The following is a 25,027-nucleotide window of genomic DNA, read 5'->3' as shown; positions in this document are numbered from 1 at the left end:
CTCATTAAATTGTTCTTCAGTTGGACAGCCGTGTAATGTGTGTTGTTTTTGTCACAGATTTATATGAATGCAGCATGGCATGGCTGGGCTATTCCTTTGTTTCTATTCTTAGCCATTCTGAGGTTGTCGTTGAACTACCTCATCGCCAGGTAAAACGTTTGCTTTTTCACTAGAATGGCTTTGAAACGGTCAAATCATTTCAGGGTTAAATTAAAAATGTTACCTAGATTTAACTTAAATTTCTAAGTTGTTTTGTATTGGCAATTGTAAGAATTTCTATACTACCAAAAGATCAGTAGTCAACTTGGGCTTGGTGTCAGCATATTTGTGCACTCAGGCAGTCATTATCACTGTACATGTACTGCACATGTACTGACTGTATATTAATAAACATACATATACGTGTATGTTTATATACACTCACCTAAAGGATTATTAGGAACACCTGTTCAATTTCTCATTAATGCAATTATCTAATCAACCAATCACATGGCAGTTGCTTCAATGCATTTAGGGGTGTGGTCCTGGTCAAGACAATCTCCTGAACTCCAAACTGAATGTCAGAATGGGAAAGAAAGGTGATTTAAGCAATTTTGAGCGTGGCATGGTTGTTGGTGCCAGACGGGCCGGTCTGAGTATTTCACAATCTGCTCAGTTACTGGGATTTTCACACACAACCATTTCTAGGGTTTACAAAGAATGGTGTGAAAAGGGAAAAACATCCAGTATGCAGCAGTCCTGTGGGCGAAAATGCCTTGTTGATGCTAGAGGTCAGAGGAGAATGGGCCGACTGATTCAAGCTGATAGAAGAGCAACTTTGACTGAAATAACCACTCGTTACAACCGAGGTATGCAGCAAAGCATTTGTGAAGCCACAACACGCACAACCTTGAGGCGGATGGGCTACAACAGCAGAAGACCCCACCGGGTACCACTCATCTCCACTACAAATAGGAAAAAGAGGCTACAATTTGCACGAGCTCACCAAAATTGGACAGTTGAAGACTGGAAAAATGTTGCCTGGTCTGATGAGTCTCGATTTCTGTTGAGACATTCAGATGGTAGAGTCAGAATTTGGCGTAAACAGAATGAGAACATGGATCCATCATGCCTTGTTACCACTGTGCAGGCTGGTGGTGGTGGTGTAATGGTGTGGGGGATGTTTTCTTGGCACACTTTAGGCCCCTTATTGCCAATCGTGGGCATCGTTTAAATGCCACGGCCTACCTGAGCATTGTTTCTGACCATGTCCATCCCTGTATGACCACCATGTACCCATCCTCTGATGGCTACTTCCAGCAGGATAATGCACCATGTCACAAAGCTCAAATCATTTCAAATTGGTTTCTTGAACATGACAATGAGTTCACTGTACTAAAATGGCCCCCACAGTCACCAGATCTCAACCCAATAGAGCATCTTTGGGATGTGGTGGAACGGGAGCTTCGTGCCCTGGATGTGCATCCCACAAATCTCCATCAACTGCAAGATGCTATCCTATCAATATGGGCCAACATTTCTAAAGAATGCTTTCAGAACCTTGTTGAATCAATGCCACATAGAATTAAGGCAGTTCTGAAGGCGAAAGGGGGTCAAACACAGTATTAGTATGGTGTTCCTAATAATCCTTTAGGTGAGTGTATGTGTTCATGTAACACAAACAAATCAATTTAATGTTGTTGTTTTTTTCTATAGAGGATGGAGAATTCAGTGGAGTATTGTGCCTGAAGTTTCTGAACCTGTGGTAGGAATGTTTTTCCAGGGTGTATGTTTGCATGTCAGTGACTTTTATTTTTATATTGTGCATATTTAAATGTTCTTCCTTGTGGTCTTTCTTTCCAGGAACCTCCAAAGGAAGACCTGACTGTGTCTGAAAAGTTTCAGTTAGTTCTCGACGTCGCACAAAAAGCACAGGTATCAGCTTTACAGGCTTGAACACATGAACGCTTTTAATTCTTTACATTTTCATTTAAATAATAAAGGTGTCCATAGCATTTACATTATTGGTCAAAAGTTTGGACACACTCCTGATCTTGAAATCTTTTTGATCTGAAGGCTTCTTTTATGTATGAATTTCTTTACAAAACAATAATTTAAACTTTTTTATAGGAATTAGGAGTTAGGAATATTATATGAATAGTGATTGCGAAGGAAAAGCGGCCAACAGTTGTTAAGCATAGATGGAAATTATTGTAAAATGGTTTATTTCATAGTTTTTGAGGACTTTTATTTTATAATGTGAAATTGTCATATGAAATTGTGATTAGAAATTTTATGGACATGTCTCTCAAATTTCATTTTGTGTGTATTTTTCTGCAGAATCTTTTTGGTAAGATGTCAGATGTTTTGGAGAAAATCAAGAAGTAAGTAGCTCTTTAACTTTTATTGTAGGACTACGGGCTCCTTAAAGGGACATAGTAATGGAAACATGAGATGGATGAAAACATTATCAGTGTGCTTTTGTGTTCCCTTGTGAAACTTTTAACGTTTTCCCTAAAAACTTCACAAACAAATGCAAAAAATTTCCAGCAAGCATAAAACTGGTGATGGAAATAGTATGAGATGAGAGAAAATGCAATACTTTTGTGAGGAAACGCACACATTTCACGAGACAGAGCAAAGGTTTTGAGATAAGTTTCTTGAGGCAAAACCTTCAAAAAAATCAACAAAAATGATGAAAATAATATGAGATGGTGAAAAAAACAAACATTATCAATACTTTTGCTTTGCTCACAAAACGTGTGCGTTCTCTTTGCCAGCAAACAAAACTACTGATGGAAACACAAGGTGAACACAAAAACTCTGTACAGGGAAAGTGAAAATGAGCTCATGACCTGAACGAAATTAATGAATGTTTCTCCATGTCTGTATGTGTTTGTGTACATCAGTTTGTTTATGTGGGTTCAGCCTGAGATCACTCAGAAGTTGTACATCGCTCTGTGGGTGGCCTTCATCTCCTCCTGCGTCCTGCCATACAAGCTGATGGGCTTTATGATCGGTGAGAATCATTATTCATAACCCCACATATGTACATAAACAGCCCATACACATTAATAACATTGCACCACACACAAACACTGCCATTCTGAATGGCTCTGACATGTCTCTTGTGTAACAGCATATTTAAAGTCCCCCTGTAGTCATTTTATACCTTAAAACTCATATTTGATCACCAAAATGACACATTTAAGCGTTTTTTTTTTCCTTGAAAAACAAAACAAAAATGTGTCATGCCTTAAAATAGTTTGAATGTAATCCAAACTCTTGCCTCATTTAGTATACACGGTTGTATGAATATGCAAATTAGCCCCTTTTTTATTTCGAATACATACAAATGTAATTTACGTCTTTGAGTTTGTCAAGAGATTTAAAGCACCGTTTTTGAAGAGTGTGCATGTGCGAACGTGCGCACAATGTATGTAAGAACGAGCCTATGATTGACACAGGGGGACTTTTAACAAGAGACATTTAGCGACAAGGTAAACTACCGTTCAAAAAATCAGTCAAATGTATGTTTTTGAAAGAAGTGAATACTTTTATTATATACTTTTTCATCAAAAGTGACAGTAAATACTTTACATTGTTAAAAAAATTAAATAATGATCAGCACAACTTTTTTTTTTTTTTTTTCAACATTGATAATAAATGTTTTTGAGCCCCAAATCAGCATATTAAAATGATTTCTGTTGGATCATGTGACACTGAAGACTTAAATAATGGCTGCTGAAAATTTAGCTTTTCCATCACAATTATAAACTATATTAATATACAGTAGAAAACAGTTATTTTAAATTGTAACCATTTTTTTAATGTATTTTTGATCAAATAAATGCAGCCTTTAAGAAACTCACAAGAAATACCTTTCAAAAACATTAAATAATCTTACCGACTTTTGAATGGTAGAGTACATTTCTAAATTTATAAATACATTTTAATTTTACATTTTGTCCATTATATTTAGTACAGAAGAGCATTCTGTGAAATTAAGTGTGTTTTCACCTTGTTCCATTAAATTAAAGTTAATTTTATTAAAAATAATGTAATAAATCTTGCACAATAGACGTTTTTGTGCTGAAATAGAGTTGTTTTTATCATTCTCATGGTGTGTATATGTGTCTTCCCTGGTAGGGCTTTACGCAGGCATCAAGTTCTTTATTATAGACTTCCTTTTTAAGAGCTGCCCGAAACTCCGAGACAAATACGACACTCCGTTCATCATGTGGAACAACCTGCCCACGGACCCTCAGCTGAAAGAGCGCAGCAATGCCACTGTGTCTCGACGGGTGAGACAGAAAGAGACAATGTCATACTCATACAGCAGCCTCCTGGTTGTTTTCACATTTAAAATGTCATACCTATTTAAAACATTTTTTTCAGAGTGTCAGGCACTGTAAATATGTGCGTATGAGAGTGATGGGTGTTGCCTCGTAAGGGAATCATCATCAGTATAGGTCGCTGACATGACGATCACATATAATCTGTTGTCTTTCTCTCTCAGCTGTCTGGGTGTGAGAAGGTAGGGACTGTGGTGTGGTATTGCCAGCACCTGTGTGTGTGTGTGTGTGTGATCAAACCAGCTGACCTTACTTTCTTTACCTGTGTGTGTTTGGATCTAGATGCACCTTGTGATATGAATTTTTGTCTGTGGCCAATGGATCAAAATGGCTCAATTAACTTAAGCTCAACTAACTTAACTCTTATCTCACAGAGAAATGTTCAGGTCATATTTCACCACAAAATCAAATATATATATATATATATATATGTGTATATATATATATATATGTGTATATATATATATGTATATGTATATATATATATATATATATATATATATATATATATATATATATATATATATATATATATATGTATATATATATGTATATACATATATATATATATATATGTATATATATGTATATATATATATATATATATATATATGTGGGAAATATGCATAATTGTAATGTGTATATATATATTTCATTACAATTATGCATATTTCCCACCTAAGTTCATGCTAATATAATAAAAAAAAATCTCATTCTTTTTATTGTAATGCCAAAAAAAAACTGCAGAGCCCCTAAAGGGACATGGTGGTGGAAAAAATGAGATGGGGGGGAAAAGGCATAATTTTTCCTCCTACAGTATCTCAATTTATTTTTCCCAGAGCTCCCTTTAGGGGCTCTGTACTATGGTAGCTTGTTTCCTCCACAGAATAAAACATTTTAAAAGATAATTGCCACTTTTTATCTCGCAATTGCGAGTTTACATCTCACAATTCTGACTTTATTTCTTCACAATTGCGAGATAAAAGTCAGAATTGCGCAATATAAAGTCCCAATAGCAAGTTCATATCACCCAATTCTGATGTTATATCACCCAATTCTGACTTTATAACATGCAATTACGAGTTTAGATCTTGCAATTCTGACATCTTTTCTCAGAATTGCGTGATATGAAGTCGCAGTTGTGTGTTATAACGTCAGAATTGAGTGATATGAACTTGCTATTGCGTGTTATAAAGTCCAATTCTAAGGAAAAATGACTTTCTCACAACTGGGTTTATATCTCACTATTCTGACTTTATAACATGCAATTGCGACTTTATATCACGCAATTCTGACTTTATATCATGCAATTATGACTTTTTAACAGGCAATTGCGACTTGATATCATGCAATTCTGACTTTATAACTCGCAATTGTGACTTTATATCACGCTATTCTGAGATAAAAAGCCAGAATTGTGAGATGTAAATTCGCAATTGTGAGAAAAAAAGTCATGATTGTGAAATACAAAGATGCAATTACCTTTTTTATTTAATATTCTGTGGCAGAAACAAGCTTCCATACTGTACATTACCTTAATCCTTAAAAACAAATTCTCTACCTATAATAAAAAAATAATTCTCATTACTCTAATGTGATAAAATCACATTGTAATCACTATAATGAAAAAATCCTGTTCTCATTACTATAATAAAAGCATTCTCATTAGTGTCATGCAAAAGATTCTATAATCTTTTGTGTTACAGTAATGGGAATGAGATTTTTTTTTTTCCATTATGGTAATGAGAATGTGTGTTGGGGTGTACTTTATTGTCATGAAAGTTATGTCACAATGCAAGTCTTAAAAATAGTCTTTTTTTTCTTCATCCAAAATATAATTATGTGGTGTAATATCAGATGCGCATTTCTTGCTCTCTGCAGAATTGGCTCTTTATTTAAAATCTGATATAAAATAGAATTAATTGACTGATCTGCTGAAAGTATTTAATATTAATGATTTTGTTTAATGTAATCTAATCTAGCTATTGCATATTAATGTAATGTTTACAGCTAATGTGCCATTTTGAATCCATTTTCACAGACTATTTGATGGGTTTGCTCTGTGTGTGTGTGCATAGATAGCAAAGGATTGCTTTGAGTAGTTTCCACCAGTGTTATTTTAGTATCAGGGAGATACTACTATATTGTTTTTGTTAACAGTTTGAATTAGTTTTATTAATCTTGTGTGTTTTTGTAAATTTTATTATTATTTTTTGTCTATATAATTATTTTTATTTTTTTCAGTTTTTGTTATTTTAGTACATCAATTTAAACTAAATGAAAATGAGAAATGTTTCCTTGGAAACTAGCTGTAATACATTTTTATTTTATTTATGTCAGTATATTTTTTTCATGGTTTTAGTGAACTACACTAACACTGGTTTACACAACAATGCAGCTGTAGTTTGGTTTCTTAGAAGTAGATCATTAGATGTAGCAATAGTTGAATGTTTGCCTTTAGGACAATGAAATTAAGTATTTTGACTGTGTTGTTGGGAATCTGTACAGAGAACATATTACATGCCCTTGAGAATGAGCTCAATGGCGGTTGATAACATGACCTTTAACCTTCTTTTAAAACATCATTACACTGACTTACTGACACCCACATGAACTCATTTCATGTTGACTTTCGCTGCGTTCACGCCATGTCGTAATTACGAGATGACAACACGTGACTTCCCACTCGGGAGTTGTTCATGTCCTCGGACTCGGAATTGTGTTTCTATGGCAACACTATCAATCTGCAAATCGGAGCTCTCAGAAAAATCCTAGTTTACAAATAGTAATTATGAGTTCTACGAAGACGTGAACACTTTTTTCACTTTTTTTTTTTTTACAAGTCGTAATTTCATAATTACGGTAATTACCACATGCTGTGAACGCACTTTGTATTGTTTTGAGCTTAAAGTCAACATGAAATCGAAATAAAATCTGTTTTCTTCCCTAATACATATTAAAAGTGAGGCATAATTCACGGCTAGCTGTGTATTAAACGATTTTAATGCACGACATGGAGGCAAAGAACCACCCGACGCGAAGGGAAGCATTCAAATCGTTTAATACACTGCTAGCCGTTAATTATTCCACTTATACCATGGTCATTTGCCAGAATTGACAAGTTAAAGCTGTCATTGATGTTTGCAGTGCGAAATTTGACTGAAAGGGTTAAAATGGTGGTTAATTTTGTCAGCTACGGTTTGTTAGATATAGCATTCTGTCCGCTTTAAATCTGACACAGAGATAAAGTAGTGCGGTAAGGATAGCGCGCGCTCTCCGTGGGCGGGGTCACATTAAAACATAATGAGCTGAGATGAGAACGACTGACATCTCTCTCTTTTCATACATATTACATAAACTGAGAATATTTGTTTTTTATAAAAATTACTTCATTTAAAAGAAGAGAATTCAAGCTTCATGCCTGTGTGTCTGTATGCCTGTTTGAGTATTCGCTGAGTTACAGTTCATTTTCGGACACGTTTCAGAATAGACTTCACTGACAGAGAGAAAGCAGAACTCGCATCATGTTTATTTTGCTTTATTTGGCAAAAAGCACAACACTTTGTTTTTATTGTGGGTATACACAAAAAAATACACACTTAACAGGATCGATTGACGTATGAAACTTGTATGCAAGATCAAAGTCAACAGAGTATTTCGAGTCTCTTTTGCACTGATAAGAAAAAAGCGAGCCTATCGCGCCGGCGCGATAGTCGACCCCAGGGGGTTAAAATTATTTGATTGAATGATAGTATTTATTTGAATTAGCCTATAGAGAGAGAGAGAGAGAGAGAGAGAGAGAGAGAGAGAGAGATGTGCGTGGCTGTGCAGAGTCTCTCTGCTAGCAATGAAGCTGTGAGTTGAATTACTTCAAAAACAGCGACTTTACAACCTCCTTGCTGAGTAATATAATGTAGTGATTCAGTAGCAAAGGTAATTTACTAATAAAAGTTATGGGAAAGCATTGATAAGAAGTCTCTGCGCTCCTGTTTCTGTGTGTACAGCACAATCTCTGATTTCTGTGTGCGAGTCAGTGACATCCAGACAGCAACATAGTGTCGGCCCAGATCTGTGCCACATCTGGTACATGTGGATTCAACGCGTACCGGATCTGGGCCGACACTATGTTGCTGTCTGGGATACATGTGTGTGCGTGTGCTTCAATAAAAATCAGTGCATTGATATAGAATGGTGATTAAACTGACTTGGAACTATCTGTGCATTTTACTGCACACCTTCCAGCCAATCAGAATTGAGTATTCAGGCAGACCATGGTATAATTGCTATTGTGAGTGATTGATTAGTGCATGTTTTTCCAGAAGAGAGAAAAAAATTGTTCACCCCCTCAAACACCTATCCTTTATAAATATCATAAATACCAGAAACATGTCACATTATGTAAGTAAAATGTTTTTGTTTTGTTTTTTTACTTTAATGTAATGGCTAAAAGTATCAGGTAATGCAAGCTATTTATTTGAGTTGTTCCAAAATCTCTCTCTTTTATGTTAAGATTCAGCCAGTGGTCTCACGGAGCAGTTTAGCCACCATCCCGGCCGGAGTGACCCGAGAGGAAGAGCCTGGCCGTTCACACAACACAAAGAAAGGAGCATTCCATGAGATCTTCAACCTACCCGAGAGTGAGAGACCTCTGCCCGGTGAGACCTCTCGTAGACTTGGTTCTTGTCTTATGAGATTCCGCATCCTGAAAAAAAAAAAAAGTACTTGAAACCTAAATAGACAAAACAAAACAGGCTTGAGTTGGACATGCCAAACAGATTTTTATTTTTCCAATTGTGTACAACCAAGTGATTTAGTAGTGTCTTTTTTTTCAGTGTGTGAGAATGGATGGAGATGCTGTCTGATAAACAGAGACAGAAAGATGCCCACTGACTACATTCGCAACGGGATGCTCTACGTCACTGAGAAGTAAGAAACATTTGCTCAGCAGTGTTGGGGAATGTTACTTTTAAAAGTAATGTGTTACAATATTGCATTACTCTCTTAAAAAGTAACTAATTGTGTTACTTAGTTACTTATGGAAAGTAATGTGTTGCATTACTTTTTGTCACCTGAGCTGGGCTTGCGAACAAAAAAAGTTCTATTTTTCCGCAGCTTAAACAAAACTTTCAGCTGTGCTGCTGTTCTGGATTGCAGAACAAAAAAAAAAAATCAATTGTGATGTTTAACTAAAGTAATTTTTGCTTATTGGCATAGTTGAATTGGATCATCGAAGGTCAGCAGCAAAGGCATTGGTTAATAAAGTGAGATTAAATACATAAAGTATATTTGTATTATTTAACATCTTTAATAATTGCAGGTTTGCTTAATATTCTGAATTTGCATTTCACTGTTTCTATTCATTTTGAAGAATACTGAATCTGATTTTGAGTCAGTTCACAGTTCATTGTTCACACACAGTGCACGCAATGCCTATTCAGTTACTCACGATTTCTCTCAACATGGGTCAATTAATAGGAAAACAAAGTAACTTGCATTACTTATTTGAAAAAAGTAACTCCCGATATTTTGTTGTAAATTTAAAAGTAATGTGTTACTTGTAACGTGGGAAAAGTAATCTGATTACATACCGTAACTCACATTACTTTTAATGCTTTACCCCCAACAACTGTTGCTTAGTATCTGATTGCTGAGCACAGCAAGATTCTTATCAATGAAGATCTCTTTCATGTCGTTATGAATAAGTTCATGCCACTGTTTAAGATAATAACAGATTGAGAGGCACCATAGAATCAACATGTGCATTGATGCAGTAACATTATAATTACAATTGGCTGCCCATCCATCAGATACCTGTGTTTTGAGAGCTCCAGCTCAAGATCGGGGTCTTCAAAGAAGAACAAAGTCATTAAACTGGTGGACATCACAGATATCCAGAAGGTACTGTATGTGCAGTGTTATTTCTAACTAAAAAGTCATTGAAATAAAGCTGAAACAAAGTAAAATATAAATATTACATGAAAAACTTAAATGACTATTAAAGATGTTGGCAGCTAACTGAAATAAATGAGATTATTTTATATTTTGTTATTAACTTTATGGATCTTTGACTATGACTTTGACTTTGCTTCATGCACTTTCTTACAGCAGTAGGTGGCAGCAATGCATCACTGGCTGCACATGAAAAATGCATTTTCATTTAAATATTTGTGGAATTATTTCAAAATTACTGCATGCAATTTCAGAGTTTCTAAATTATAATTTTACACAATTATAGTGCAAGTGTAATTATTATAAAATTGATTTCCAAATTATCATATATATTTTGCAATCAGAACTAAAAAACAGCTCATCTTTGTATATCTAAAATATAAGTTATTTACAAACATTTTCTTATACCTTAAAGGGATCGTTCATCCAAAAATGAAAATTAGCCCATGATTTACTCACCCTCAAGTCATCCTAGGTGTATATCACATTCTTCTTTCAGACGAATACAATCGGAGTTATATTAAAAAATGTCGTGGCTAATCCATGCTTTATAATGGCATCATTTTGAATGGGAGCCCAAAATTTGAAACCCAAAAAAGTACATCTTTCCATTATAAAAGTAAACCACATGGTTCCAGGGGGTTAATAAAGACCTTCTGAAGCGAAGCAATGCGTTTGTGTGAGAAAAATATCCATATTTAAAACTTTATCAACTAAAATAACTAGCTTCCGACGGCCTACTCAAGTCTGATGAGCACAGAATTTGTTTAAGGGCATCTGACTGTGGTCTGTATCAGAATCTGTGGCCAGACTACTCAACTCCAACTGCCCAAACATCTGCAGACTGGCTATGACTTTTTTACTAGCGTCATTCATTAAAAATCGGGGCAAAAGTGGTGTAGTGTATTCCAGCCTTAACACTGAACAATGGCTAACTCAAATTTGAATTCTGCAATTTCCATGATGAAGAAGTTTATACAAATCAACACGTCTGATGAAGAGCTAGTCACTAGATTTGACAAAGTTTGTGAGGTTTATCACATCAGATTTTCAAAACATATTCAGTTCTTTAAAGTCGGCATTAAACGGAAGCTAATCTTTTCTTCCCTGCTGTGACGTATATTTAAGTGAAATTCAAGTGGAATGAAAAAATTATTGGATTGTAGGAAGTTGGGCGTTGCTAACTAAATGGAGGCAGATCTGAATGGTAGTTTGCAGTCAGTTGTGAAGGGATATTTATCCTAATATTTATGTAGTTTATGCCGGAACACACAACATGAAGAGAACAGACGACGTTTCAAAGGGGAGGGGAGGTTAACTGTTTTTTTTTTATGAATTTTTGTCTCAGAGTTTAAAAGAAAATAGTTTTTTGTTGTTGGTCACTACATGTCATTCAGACAATCGTTTTCTTGAGTAATTTAATGGTTCAAGGCTGCAAAGTGGACCAAAGTGAGCTATACTTTATTCATTATCCTTTTTTTTACCCCATAGTAGGACATTTTGAGAAATTCCCAGACAGCAACATAGTGTCGGCCCAAATCCGGCCCACATCTGGTACACGTGGAATCCACATGTACCAGATGTGTCCCGGATCTGGGCCGACACCATGTTGCTGTCTGGGTTGTTACCATATCATGTTTAATGTTTATTGCAAATCGCTTACTGTTACAATAACTCTTGCCTTTCTTTTTTCACAGTATAAAGTTTTATCAGTTCTGCCTGGGTCTGGAATGGGCATTTCTATTGCCACACCGTCCACACAGAAGGTAGTCAAGTCAAGTCAAATATATTTGTATAACGCTTCACAATACACATTGTTTCAAAGCAGAAAATTGTGATGTTAATATTTATAATATCTTAATACCTTAGAGCCGCATTTAGCAGATTAGAGCTGGGCGATAATAGTTACAATTTTGCAATGGTGCAAGCAATCAAACAGCTGAGATTTGCTATACCTAAAGTATATATCACCCAATATGCGAGTTTACTGTAAATACATACTTATATATCCTACTTTCTATAAAGAGCTGGATGATAATATAGTTACATTTTGTGACGATATAAACAATCACGCAGTTGCGAGTTGGATATACCTTAAATACGTCCTGCTTAACTCTTTTCCCGCCAAAATAAAGGTTGCCAGCCACCAGCATTTTTTAGCATTTTCACAAAGTTTCATGTTCCCCAGAATATTTTATTGTATAAATATCTGAACATGCAATATATCAAAAGAAAGAATAGAGCCTCTGCTTTTAAACAAACAAACAAAAAGTTTTATTCTACCTTATATTTTTTTATCAACACTTGAATGCGAGTAAGTTTCATAAAAAAAGCAACATTTTGAGCTTTCGGATTCAGAACGATGATCAAAACTCAGATGGAGTAGATCGAGTCCATCAACTTACTTACCATTGCTTCACAGTCCTATAGCTCGTCCTGGGTCGACATTTCATTCAGTAACATTAGGCAGTTTTATTTATATGCTGTTTAATGTTGACGATCGTGTTATTTTACATATTCATCTGCTTACATATGTATGTAAGCTTGTTTCTGCCACAGAATAAAAAATTTAGAAGATAATTGCGACTTTTTTCTCTCACAATTGCGAGTTTACATCTGGGAATTCTGACTTTATTTCAAAGAACTGTGTTATAAAGTCAGAATTGCGAGATATAAACTTGCAATTGCGTGTTATAAAGTCAGAATTGTGAGATATAAACTCGCAATTCAGGGTTTTTTTCTCTCACAACTGCAAGTTTATATCTCACAATTCTGACATCTTTTCTCAGAATTGTGTGATCTAAGGAAAAAAGACTGACTTTTTTTCTCGCAATTGCGAATTTATATCTCACAATTCTGACTTAGCACACAATTGCGACTTTATATCACGCAATTCTGACTTTATAACTCACAATTGCGACTTTATATCACGCAATTGTGAGAAAAAAAGTCTGAATTGTGAGATAAAAATTCGCAATTACCTTTTTATTTTTTTTACTCTGTGGCGGAAACATGCTTCCATACATATGCTATCGCTTGTTTCTGCTTCTTTTTCTTCACATGCCTTTTGATCAGGAGATTCAGTACTCTTTCAGAAGATGCGTAATAGCGCCCCCTGCCGTATAACAGTGAAAACACGGAAAGCCAGAAATTTCCGTCAATGGCGAGAAAAGAGTTAAAAGCCATTTGATGTCTCTTTTTACAGCGCCATCACCCTCATTGAAATAATGAAAGTGTCTGTCTTGTTGCTTTGATGAATAATTGAGTAAAGTCTGACAGAGAATCGCTTTATCTTGTTCTCGCAGCCACTGGTCTTTGGTGCCATGATACACAGAGACGAGGCCTTTGAGACGATCTTTACCCAGTACATGAAGATCATGACCACAACCAACCCTGAGACATAACTCAACCTTTTATCCTTCTGGAAGATATCTCGTTTGGAAAACAAGTATGGGACCAGCATTTCCTGCCTGGTTAACTTTAATTGACAGTTACTTGGATGATTGTAGGCTTGAGACGTGACCAGCAGGAGATTTTAGCGAGCTGACATTCCAGCGAGAGTTCTGCATCTCAAAGAAAGAGACTTTTCCAACCGGAGGGATGCGGGGCCGGCTTCTCGTCATGCGACTGTGACCTTTTTTGGCTTTCCAAAAATGAGCACACTGATCCGACTTCGTGTTTTGTACTCATCTGTCAATGATTCAGATTTCATGTCCGGTTTTAACCTGGAAGATGTTACGGGGGGGGTGGGGGGTTGTTAAGGAAGATCTTGAACACTTTAAACACTGCAAGAATTCATTTTCTCAATCAGTATTTTTGTTTAAAACTTAATTCAAGATATGTGTCTTGTTTTCTTACACAATTTTGCTTCACAAGTAAATTTGTCTTTTAACTAAATTTAGATATTTTGTACTGGAAAACAAGACAAAATACTGATGTGTATTCACACTTTAGGCGTTTTGCAGAAACAAAACGACAGGAAGTCATTCATTTTCAATGAGAGTTGTCGATTTAATGCGCCATACAGGTAGTTTATATGTCTTGTGCACTATATTCATTCTTCACCACCATGCACCATGACTTTTTATTTTTAAAAGTTATGAGGCTGGTTATAGTTAAACTTTGCTCACTTTGTCATGTTGGCAACAGTCGCTGTTGCTCGAGTTGCTAGAAATCGACAGCTTTCATTGAAAATGACTTCTGGTTACTGCAAATCACTGTCAGTGCAAATGACCTTTCAGACCGATAAAAAAAAAAAAAAACGCCTTTATTTTTTACATTTGTTTACATTGTTGCTGTGTGCGCACAACACAGTCACACTCAAACTCACTTAAATCTCACCTCTCAGCAAAGTGTGCTTCATGTCTTTTTAGCAGAACATTTTCCCAAACTTAACTTTGGGGAAAGTGTAGTTTCAAAATGGTTTCAAATGGCCTTTCTTTAAAATGGTTGTAATGTCGTAGCAGTCGGCTAATCGATTGGTTTGCTCACGCTTGAAAACACTAGTTAGATAAGAAATGTCGCACTTTATTTTTCAGTATGTGTACTAACTGTGTACTCATACAAGAAAGTACTGAGTAATATAAGGTAACTACTTTGATTTAATATTAAGGTTAAGGTTAGTACATAGTACATACTAGAACAGGACTGTCAAATAAAGTGCTATCGAAAAAATTTTTTACCAAGTATTTCATGTATGTATGTCTTACAGATGAACACCGGTTACTTGTTAACGTTTTGTCACTTTAAACCGTTACTAGTTAAATTCAGATTTACAGTAAAGTCGTAGAGGTTCACAGAACCTGTTCATAAAGCGACTATAGTATAAGTCTTTGGATGAATCTCACGAAGAAATATTCAGACCATATTTCACCTCAAAATAAAAAAATACAATGTGTCAATGAAAATAATGTATAAATTAATATGTATATGTGTGTATATATATATATATATATATATATATATATATATATATATATATATATATATATATATATATATATGTATATGTATGTGTGTGTGTACACTGTAAAAAAAGAAAAGTTGACTTAACTTAAAATTATAAGGCAACTTGCTGCACAGATTTTTTTGAGTTGACTCAACTAAAACATCTCTATAGTTGAGTTGACTCAACTATAACATCTCCAGTTGAGTAAACTCTGTTAGTTGAGTCAACTCAAAAAATCTGTGCAGCAAGTTGCCTTATAATTTTAAGTTAAGTCAACTTTTCTTTTTTTACAGTGTATGTATGTATATGTATATATATGTATGTATACGGTATGTATATATATATATATGTATATATGTGTGTGTGTGTATATATATATATGTATATATATACATGCCGTATACATACATATATATATACACACATATATATATATATATATATATATATATATATATATATATAACTTGACACAGTTTCCTCCACAAATTCTCAATAACAATGCAAAGAAATGGCATAAATTAAATTATACTTAACATTTTTGTTACAAATGCACTTTATTATTTTATGTTATGAATGAGATGTCTTCTTCGCATCAAGAAAATGTCACATTGAGAAAAAAGGTTAAAGGTCAAATATGACTTGTACATTTCAGTTTTTGTGAGATTCACCCCTTAACACTCATCTTGAACAGCCACTATAAAGCATAACTTAAAATCGCTTTGGTTTAATTAACATTGGGGGGAATTATTATTTCAGATCAGTTCGTGTATAAAATTTTGAAAAACATCACATCTGCTCGATGCTGTAGTGGTAAATTCAATACGACGCGAATAGCCTGTAATGTTGCAATTTATCGTAATAAGTTCCATCCTGCAATATAAGAGAAACCGAAAAGAAGGAGTTTTTATTGTTCAATATTAGTGGGCCAAACGTTTTGTTGCTCTACCCTAAACTGAAGAGGTTGTTTGCACAGATATACTACCAACATTTTAATAAGTAGCAGATTTGTATTCGTATCTAATACATTCCAAAGATCATCATTTTAGGAGAAAATACTGTTCATACTTTGTCTTCCCATGCTTCTGTTAGTTTACTCACATTTTTGAGGGACTGTTGAATGTTTCTCAGCTCCCAAAGATGAATCTGTGTATTTTACCAAAGGCCATCCTGCAAAGTTTAGCTCCAACCCTAATGAAACAAGCCTGAACCAGCTAAACAATGTGTTCAAGGTATAACAGGTAAGTGTGTTGGAGCAGGGTTGGAACTGAAGTCTGCAGGAAGGTTGTCTCCCAGACAGCAACAGATCCGGCCCACATCTGGTACGCGTGGAATCCACATGTACCAGATGTGGGCCGGATCTGGGCCGACACTATGTTGCTGTCTGGGCTATCCCCTGCCAACCCTAGAGCTTTTGGAAGTGGCCCGCACTCTGGCTGTCATGTTTGATTGCACTGAAGCACAGAATGAATCGGGTAACCAATAGTTTTGCCAAATGTTGTTTATTTAACTGTTCATTGTCTGTCTCAAACTGATGTTTACACAAGCTGGGTTAAAATCCAGTCCAGACCAGTTTGATCCCTGCTAACCAGCCCAGCCCAGGGGCGTGAAAACTGGTATAATATCATTTCTGGTCTTTTTTTTTTTTTCCTTCTTATGGTATTGACCACAAATGCTTTTAGAAAATGTATCGGCACTAATAAACTAGTTATGAATATACTGTATTAATACAGCATATATGAGTGAATTTCACAAAAATGGTCAAGAACACGCCCAGGGACTGGATTCAGGAAAATCTTCTTTCGTTAAGTTACGTTCTTAAGATCAATTCTAAGAAGTAAGAATGTTCCTAAGTGCAATTCTTGAAAAATTCTTAAGTTCTCAAAAAAAAATTAAGAACATCTTTTTTTGTTTTGTTTTCTTAAAGGGATAGTTCACCCAAAAATTAAAATTGTATCATCATTTACTCACCCTCGAGTTGTTCCAAACCTGTATGATTTTTTTTGTTCTGAAACACAAAAGATGATATTTTGAAGAATGTCAGAAACCAAACAGTTGATGAGCCCCATTGACTTCCATAGTCCCCCCCCCCCATACTATGGAAGTCAATGATTGTCTTAAGAACAATCTTAAGAAAAAACAAAAAAGAACATTCTTTAGAAAATACTTTGAGAATACAATATATTCTTATATTTTTTTTCTAAAGTTAGAAAATAGCAGAACAATTTTATTCTTAAGAATGTTTCATGAATCCGGCCCTAGGTTATATTTCGCTCAAAATTTTGAAAGACACATTTCCCGAAATTCTCTTTTCAAAAATCTCTATATGTCGTGGCCACGAATTACTAATTACTAATTTGTTCCCTCTTTCTAAGTAAATCGTGTGACTGTGCATATTATAATAATTCATTCCCTTGTTTAACTAAATTGTGCCCATGTTATATTAATTTGTTCCCTTGTTTTAGTTAAATTAAAACGAGGGAACGAATGAGTTCAACGTGGCCACGATTTACTGAAACGAGGGAATGAATTTTTAATTCATGGCCATGATTTAACTAAATAAGTCAGCAAATTCTTGGCCACCATTAAATATATATATATATATATTAAAAAAAATACAATGTCATTTAGTATATTTTTAAGAATTTTAATGGTTATATTTATTGTACTGCCTTAAATTTATGCTGATTTGAATTTTTAAAACGTGTCCAAGGTCACATGCTCATTTCCATCTGCCAAATTCCCATTACTGTAATGCAGCAAAAAATAAAAAAATAAATAAATTTGAAACCTTTTTTGCATTACGGTAATGAGAATTTGGGGATACTTAATTTCACAAAACAAAAACCCTTCTCCTTATGCAAAATATAAATTTCTTATTTTTTCTTTTGATTTTGTGGTGAAATATGACATGGACTTGTTTGTGAGATTCACACACACACACACACACACACACACACACACACACACATACACACACACACAATCATGCTAAAAGAAACACAGTTTACATTAAAACGCTGTGTTGGGCTGTTTAACTAAGCACCAAAAGTCACTGTGTATCTGGAGGTGCTCAAGTTGGAATTTTCATGTGGCACTAGTTGATAAAGTGTTTGTTAACTGTGTAAATGTTTGCTATTTTCATAATAATTTCACTGCAAAATAACAGAGTTCATCTGACAGATGTGAATTGTTGTTATTATTTGTTATGTGTGTGTGTTTTTTCTGGCTGTCTGAAGACAAATGATTAAAAATGAATTTATATACAAAAATAGAGTAATATAAGAAATCTTCTGTTCTGATTTGAATACAACAATGTATATTGTTAAATCATAATGTGTTGTACACGTTTTTTTTTAAATTTAAGTAAATTAATGAATTGTATAGACTTATATTTGTCTGTCTATTTAAAAAATATATATGTTTGCCCCCCATAATTTGTTGTCACAAAAACAGAAAATCTTCAAAAGGGATTAATAAATACCTGTGCACAACTCAGATCAAAGTGTAGAGGGACTAGCTCAAAATAGCTAGCTACATACTAGCTACATTATATATATATATATATATTTTTTTTTTTTATTGAAGCCCAGAGAACGACTCATTGTGGAATGTGCCTATTTATGACGTAATAAGATAGGTGAAAGACCGCCTCTGCAGAAGATCAACGCCTACTTCTACATCATTACCACTGAAGCCCCGCCCATTGATTAGCGTATTACAAGTACTAGGTAAATAACAAACATGATGCTAATCGATAAACATGCATTTGAAGAGTGCAAAATATTGTGGAAAAACACAGTTGCTGCATAACCTTCCATCTGACGCTGGATTTGTAGAGAAACTAAAATTAAAAAAACATGTTGTGGCTTCTATATTGGATCTGGCAGGAAAGGCGCAACACTTAACCTATAGAGTAAAAATATATAGAATCGCTGGAGACTGAGTTCTGGACTCTCGCCAAAACTCCCAAAATAATCAACAAATCTCTTATTTACATTGTGTTTGTGCTGTTATTAATGACGAAAGCATTCATTAGTGTATAGAAATTCGTTGCAAAGACGAGATCACTACATTCACGCGCTCAACATGTCTGTGATTGGCTACAATGCTCATCACTTCAACCTTTCATGCTACGATCTAAATATAATGCCATAATCAACACTTTTCATGATTAGTTAACCTTGAGAGCTGTAATAATAAAAGCGTGCTAAAAGTTTTCAAGATGTCCATATGTAATACAAAGATGTTAGCCAATCACAGCAGTGGGTGTTTACACTGAAGTCTCACAGCAAACAGAGCGTTCAAATCAGGCTAGGAAAAAATGCCTTTTATTTCTAAGTTATGACCATTTGTGATGTAAAAAAAAAAAAAAAATCATACTAACATTATAAGTGCACCCCAGGAAAATAATGCAGTTCATGACCTCTTTTAAAGGTATTCTTAAACATATCATCATATTTAATATTCTTCTTGATCTGTCAATTAAACAGTAACACTAAGTTCTCATTTATTAACATTAGTTAATGCATTAACTAACATGAACTAACAATGAGCAATACAGTAATTATGACAAATTCACAAACAAAAGGGGAAAAAGCCTACTAGACCTCTGTCAATCACTGGGCCTGTTTATAGTGAACGGTCACATACGGGGAGACTCTTTTGTCTGGGTAACAGTACTGTAGATTATTTCATTTCAGACATTGATCCAGAGCATTCACAGTCAGTCCTCAAACACCACTGTCAGATCACTGTAAAATTACAATAATCGAAAACTAACTCAAACCAATGAAACATGCAGACAGCACTCTCAATTATAGGCTGCAACAATCCTATAAGTGGACAAAAAACAGCAAAGAAAATTATCAAAGTGCAATAAAATGTCAAACTATCAAATTATTATTGTACAAATTTTTAATGAACAAAAACCCACTTAATAAAGTAGGCATAAATCTGGAACCAATATACTCCACACGATCATTGATAAACATGAATGCACCGAAACAAATCCAAAGTCTTTGCTTGCCTTGTTGACTTTGAGAAGGCTTTTGATTCGATCTGGCATGGAGGACTCTTCCTAAAACTACTGGAGAATGAGATTGGAGGGGAAACATTTAATTTAATCAGCACCATGTATAAAAACAATACATGTGCTGTAAAAATAGGGAACAAGTGAACAGAATTTTTCACCCAACAACGAGTCAGACAAGGTTGCCCATTGAGCCCCACTCTATTTAACATTTATATTAAACGAATTAGCCAAAGCATTAGATAATTTCGACTGCCCCCGGCCCAACCCTGACTGAATCAGAAATGACAGCAACATAGTGTCGGCCCAGATCCGGGACACATCTGGTACATGTGGATTCAACACCGATGATTGAATCATTCTGACAACAGCTCCTCGACATCATAGAGACATTCAGTCAAACATGGGCTCTTAAAATTTACCTGGCATAAACAAATATTATGATTTTTCAATCTGGCTTTGAATGAACTGAAATAAAAGCAATGAGGATCTTATACATGATTAAAAATACAATTTAATTTGAAATTCCAATTAAAACCTGGCTAAAAATCTTAAGCATAAAGAATCTCCCAGCTCCTAAAAGAAACCATTGCTCTGTATGGCAGTGAGATATGGGGAACACTAAAACGCAAATTTTTCTAATTGGGAAAAAGAAGAAATCTAAACTCTGCATACCCAAATTTGTAAAAGGATCTTATAAGTAAACAGCCAACCAACTCATTAATCCAACCAACTCATTAATCAGTATCCCAAAAATGAAATTCTGCTGACCAAATCTGAAACCACATCCAAACCTGCACAGAACAATCTGGCCCAACCAAATTATAAAATTACAAAAACAAAAGGAAAGAGAGGACTGTGCTTTTATTCAATTACACTTTGAGGTGAACTTATTCAGACCTCTTGACCAGCTGGCACTACCTGCTATTTGCCACTAGACGGCACTGAGGTGAAGGGATTGAAGACACCAGATGGACATGTAGAGATATAGGCTACCTGTAAATCACGTACAGTAATACGGCTGGATGAAGCAATAAATGCTTTTATTGTGGTGGTTTTAAAAGGCTCTGTGGAGCGTGTAATACACATAACCAAAAACGTTATTTCCAGCAGAGGTTCAAGTTCCCAATTATTATCATCAAGTGCCTACAGCAGAGTCCTATTAATGTGCAGAAAAGGTTCTCGATGTCCGTGCTGTGCCTTCATGGAGGAATTTCCATCCATTTCACGACATTCTGGCTGTCAATCTGTATTTACTTCAGTCTTCACAAGAGAATGTGAAGTGATGTGCTGTTTATTGCTTATTTCAGACACAGGGGGAAAGATAAATTATTAAATTCTACTTCAAGAGCCTGTCTCTGAAAATATGAAAACTATACTAAACTTTTGGAGAATCTTAAGAGAATGAGTGTGAAATTACCATGTCTATTAAATGAAAAAAAAAAAGTCTTAAAAAATTCATAAAATCATCATGAAGTAGTTCCTTGCTGAAAAAAAAATGCATAAACCAGCCTAGTTTAAATATTTTTGTTGAATTTTTACTTTTACTTCACTACATTTTATATATATATATATATAGAGAGAGAGAGAGAGAGAGAGAGAGAGAGAAAACGTTACTTTTTCTACGCTACATTTCCACAGAACCTTTTCGTTACATTTGCGACTGCAAATACATATATATATATATTTATTTATTTTTTCGGAACTTTATATATATATAAGCTTTTAGAAAAGGCCAGTGAAGATACCATGAGCCAGACACCAAAAAAGAGGGCCAGTTTTTTAGTTTTCAGTGTATTAGTTTGTGAAGGGAATTCTGTGAAGGTCTATCCATGGCTCATTGCAATGTCAGACATTTGCGTGTTCAGTAGGATTTATTGGGTTATGTATTTTTTCTGATGATCTACTTTAACTTGTCAAGTCAATTTCCATAAAGCTCTCGAATGACATTCTCCATTTACCTTGAATGAGTGACGTTTGGTGTCAATGACGGGCGACACGGTGCATTTTCAGTGTATGACTAGAAACTTTCAAAATCTGACGATGGAGGCAGAGTATTTTTGACAAGCGCGGCGTCTGTCGCTTTTGACAGGGCAGTTTGTAAACGGTGAGAGATGTGGCGATTCTGTGATGCTCTAGATCCATCATGATCCATGGGAGAGTTGACTAGATTATCAGAGAGTAGAGAGCAGAGGTCGAGCGTTATGAGGGAAGAGGAAAGGACGTAACGGAGAGTTTGGGTCGTCTCTGGAGGCCAATAACGGGTGCACAGATTGATGCAGGGCTGTTGAATGATGTGGCAATCATCATCTATGTGGCAGAGGTGACCCAGCTATTGCATTAGGAGGCCATGCCATAGTCATTTGACAACTTATGAGTCACCCATATTTTATGGGCAAATGTTAAAAATGGCATCAGCAAGCACAGGGACATGACCGTAAGCAATCACTCTCTCAAAACTGACTTCTGTCCCTGTGCTGGACAGAATATCCATATGAACTGATGCACAACACTTTATAACATTTGATAAGAGGCAAATGATGTGTGGGAGCTGGAAATATAAAATCATGCTAGTAGTAGCATGACCCCACATGATAACATAAATATAGCCGACTTATGATCACATTCAAATTGCCTATCCAATCAGTAAGAGAGGAGGGCTATATAATGTATAGCCGACTCACCTATGTTACATATTCAAAATAAGTACCTAGCGATTTTACATGCAGCCGTTGTTTTCTTTGTCAATGTTTTGCCTGTGTTCGAGTTCATTAGTTGTCATGGTTTCTGATTAATTCACACCTGTTTCCTATTCTGTTAAAGGGGTGATGAACTGAGAAATCAAATTTTCCTTGAGCTTTTGACATATAAGAGGTAATCGTACTATAAGAATATCCTGTAAGTTTCAGAACTGAAAACTTCCTAGTCCAATAAAAGCTTTTATTGACACCAGGCACAGCGAACGACAGGTTTTTCAAAGTGGGGATCTATGACGTCAAAGGGTATAAAACACCTCCGTAGAAGAAGATCAACGCCTACCTCAACACTGCCTGTTTAGCCCCACCCACCTATTTGCGCATTAGATGAAACTCATTATAATATGCAAAACTGTTATCTAATCATAGTGGACGTTTACTTCCAAGTCTTCAATGAGGCACACCCATAAAAACCGAGCGTTTCAGGAGCTAGGCTCAAAACCAGGGTAGAAAATAGCCTATTACTTATTCATTTTGATGTTTTTGAATGTAAAAAACAAGCGAACATCATAAGTTGACCTCAGACAACAATATAAAAAAATTAAAAAAGCCAGTTCATAACCCCTTTAATGATCTTCCTTTGTGTGTTTAAGCTGCCGTTTTGCCTCAGTATAAAGAACAGTAGTGATAGAAGAGATTCTACTGAAAAGCATGTGATGTTCAGTTCTCCTCATCTGTTAAATGCCATCTGTCATCTGAAATAATACACTAATAAACTATAATAAACTAACTGCAATGAAGTGTTGTCAAAAATATTGATTTTCGATACATGTCGATACTGAAATATCTGAAACACTTCCAATACTCATTTTCTGCAGAATAGATACACGACACCAGCTGCGCTTTCTTTCTCTCTCTCTCATCTCTCCGACAGTGAGTTGACACACAAACCCGTCTCCTCTCACTCACTCCTTTCATTCACATTTGATGAATATTGCTGGCATTACAGGGCTTGAATTTCTGCATGAGATTGTGCATAATTTGACTCATTCCTGCTGATTTTGTGCTCATAAAGCTGCCTCTCAGTACTAAATGTTGTTATTTTTCGCTCCTTATTGCGCTTAAACAGTCAAAAACACACAAAATAATGTCTTGGCGAGTATTCACTTAAACACAATTAGTTGTGTTTTAAGTGAACATAAACAGTTGAGATGGAAAACGCATAGGGTCAATGCGTTATTTCTTAAAGTGACAGCAGCCTAATATGACTGCTGCCAAATTATGAGATAATATAAAAAATATCTATATGACAGTTTTTCCCCATGGTTTCAATGTCAAAATTGTGGCCCGTGAAAACGGTGAATGGCTAGTAACTTTGGAAAACCAATAGCCACAGTGGCTGGTGAGCAAAAAAGTTAATCTCAAGCCCTGTATATAATCTATGTTGTACTGCAACATACCTTGATTATTTTGCTTAAGAGTTTGTTGGAACAACAGAACTTGCAACTATTGTTGGCTAAGGGTGTTTTTGGGAAATGCACTAATTTTACCAAACTTTACCTTTACTATCTGTTACATTTAATATATTTGATGTTTTTTTTTTCATGATAATAACCTCTCTAACTCTCTATTTGTCTTTCTTTCTCTCACTCAAGTCATGAAGGGTGAATGTTGAGACAGACTGAGTAAATCTCTCCACTCATTATCTCACTGTCACCTCACGCCTTGTGCTGAAGGTTACTTATGAATAAATGAATCGGATTCTGACATTAGCTCATCCTTCCCGTTTCCAGAATTAATTCCACTGTTGATTTCGATCTGGGAATAAATCCATTGCTTTCACGTTATTGATGGCGGCTCTAAGCCGATGCTGTCTGCATTGTCAATTGCTAATGAGCTAGCATACTGTTTACCCGTCATGCGTGCTGCACTGCTGCACATGGGGTGATGGCTGCCTGTTTTTAATGATCTTATGTGCCATACGCATCAGAGGCAAGGGACCACTGGTCTCTTATCGACAGATGTTTAAGCCAAAACAGAAACACAAGGCACAGCTGTTAGCAGACTT

General features: G+C 35.3%; 1 protein-coding gene across 4 annotated transcripts in view; it reads left to right on the top strand.

Annotated features, from left to right (window-relative positions):
- Nucleotides 1-15,159, top strand: part of gramd4a (GRAM domain containing 4a) — a 54,239-nt gene extending 39,080 nt beyond the window's left edge. For 2 of the 4 annotated variants that reach the window (XM_084111320.1, XM_084111321.1), the window contains 12 exons: nucleotides 58-149; nucleotides 1,696-1,744; nucleotides 1,843-1,914; nucleotides 2,320-2,363; nucleotides 2,889-2,998; nucleotides 4,129-4,283; nucleotides 4,499-4,516; nucleotides 8,845-8,989; nucleotides 9,167-9,260; nucleotides 10,142-10,232; nucleotides 11,981-12,049; nucleotides 13,589-15,153. In XM_084111320.1, the coding sequence (XP_083967446.1) occupies nucleotides 58-149; nucleotides 1,696-1,744; nucleotides 1,843-1,914; nucleotides 2,320-2,363; nucleotides 2,889-2,998; nucleotides 4,129-4,283; nucleotides 4,499-4,516; nucleotides 8,845-8,989; nucleotides 9,167-9,260; nucleotides 10,142-10,232; nucleotides 11,981-12,049; nucleotides 13,589-13,687 (1,038 nt within the window). In that variant the 3' untranslated portion in view covers nucleotides 13,688-15,153. Of the gene's footprint in view, nucleotides 1-57; nucleotides 150-1,695; nucleotides 1,745-1,842; nucleotides 1,915-2,319; nucleotides 2,364-2,888; nucleotides 2,999-4,128; nucleotides 4,284-4,498; nucleotides 4,517-8,844; nucleotides 8,990-9,166; nucleotides 9,261-10,141; nucleotides 10,233-11,980; nucleotides 12,050-13,588 lie in introns of all 4 variants that reach the window. The other 2 variants (XM_084111322.1, XM_084111323.1) reach the window with 2 other exon arrangements.
- The last annotated feature ends 9,868 nt before the right edge of the window (nucleotides 15,160-25,027 follow it).

Source organism: Abramis brama (genome assembly GCF_963993115.1).
Source record: "Abramis brama genome assembly, chromosome: 4".
Lineage (NCBI taxonomy): Eukaryota > Metazoa > Chordata > Actinopteri > Cypriniformes > Leuciscidae > Abramis > Abramis brama.
The sequence above is the reverse complement of the archived record's forward strand: the minus strand, read 5'-3'. Positions and strand labels throughout refer to the sequence as shown.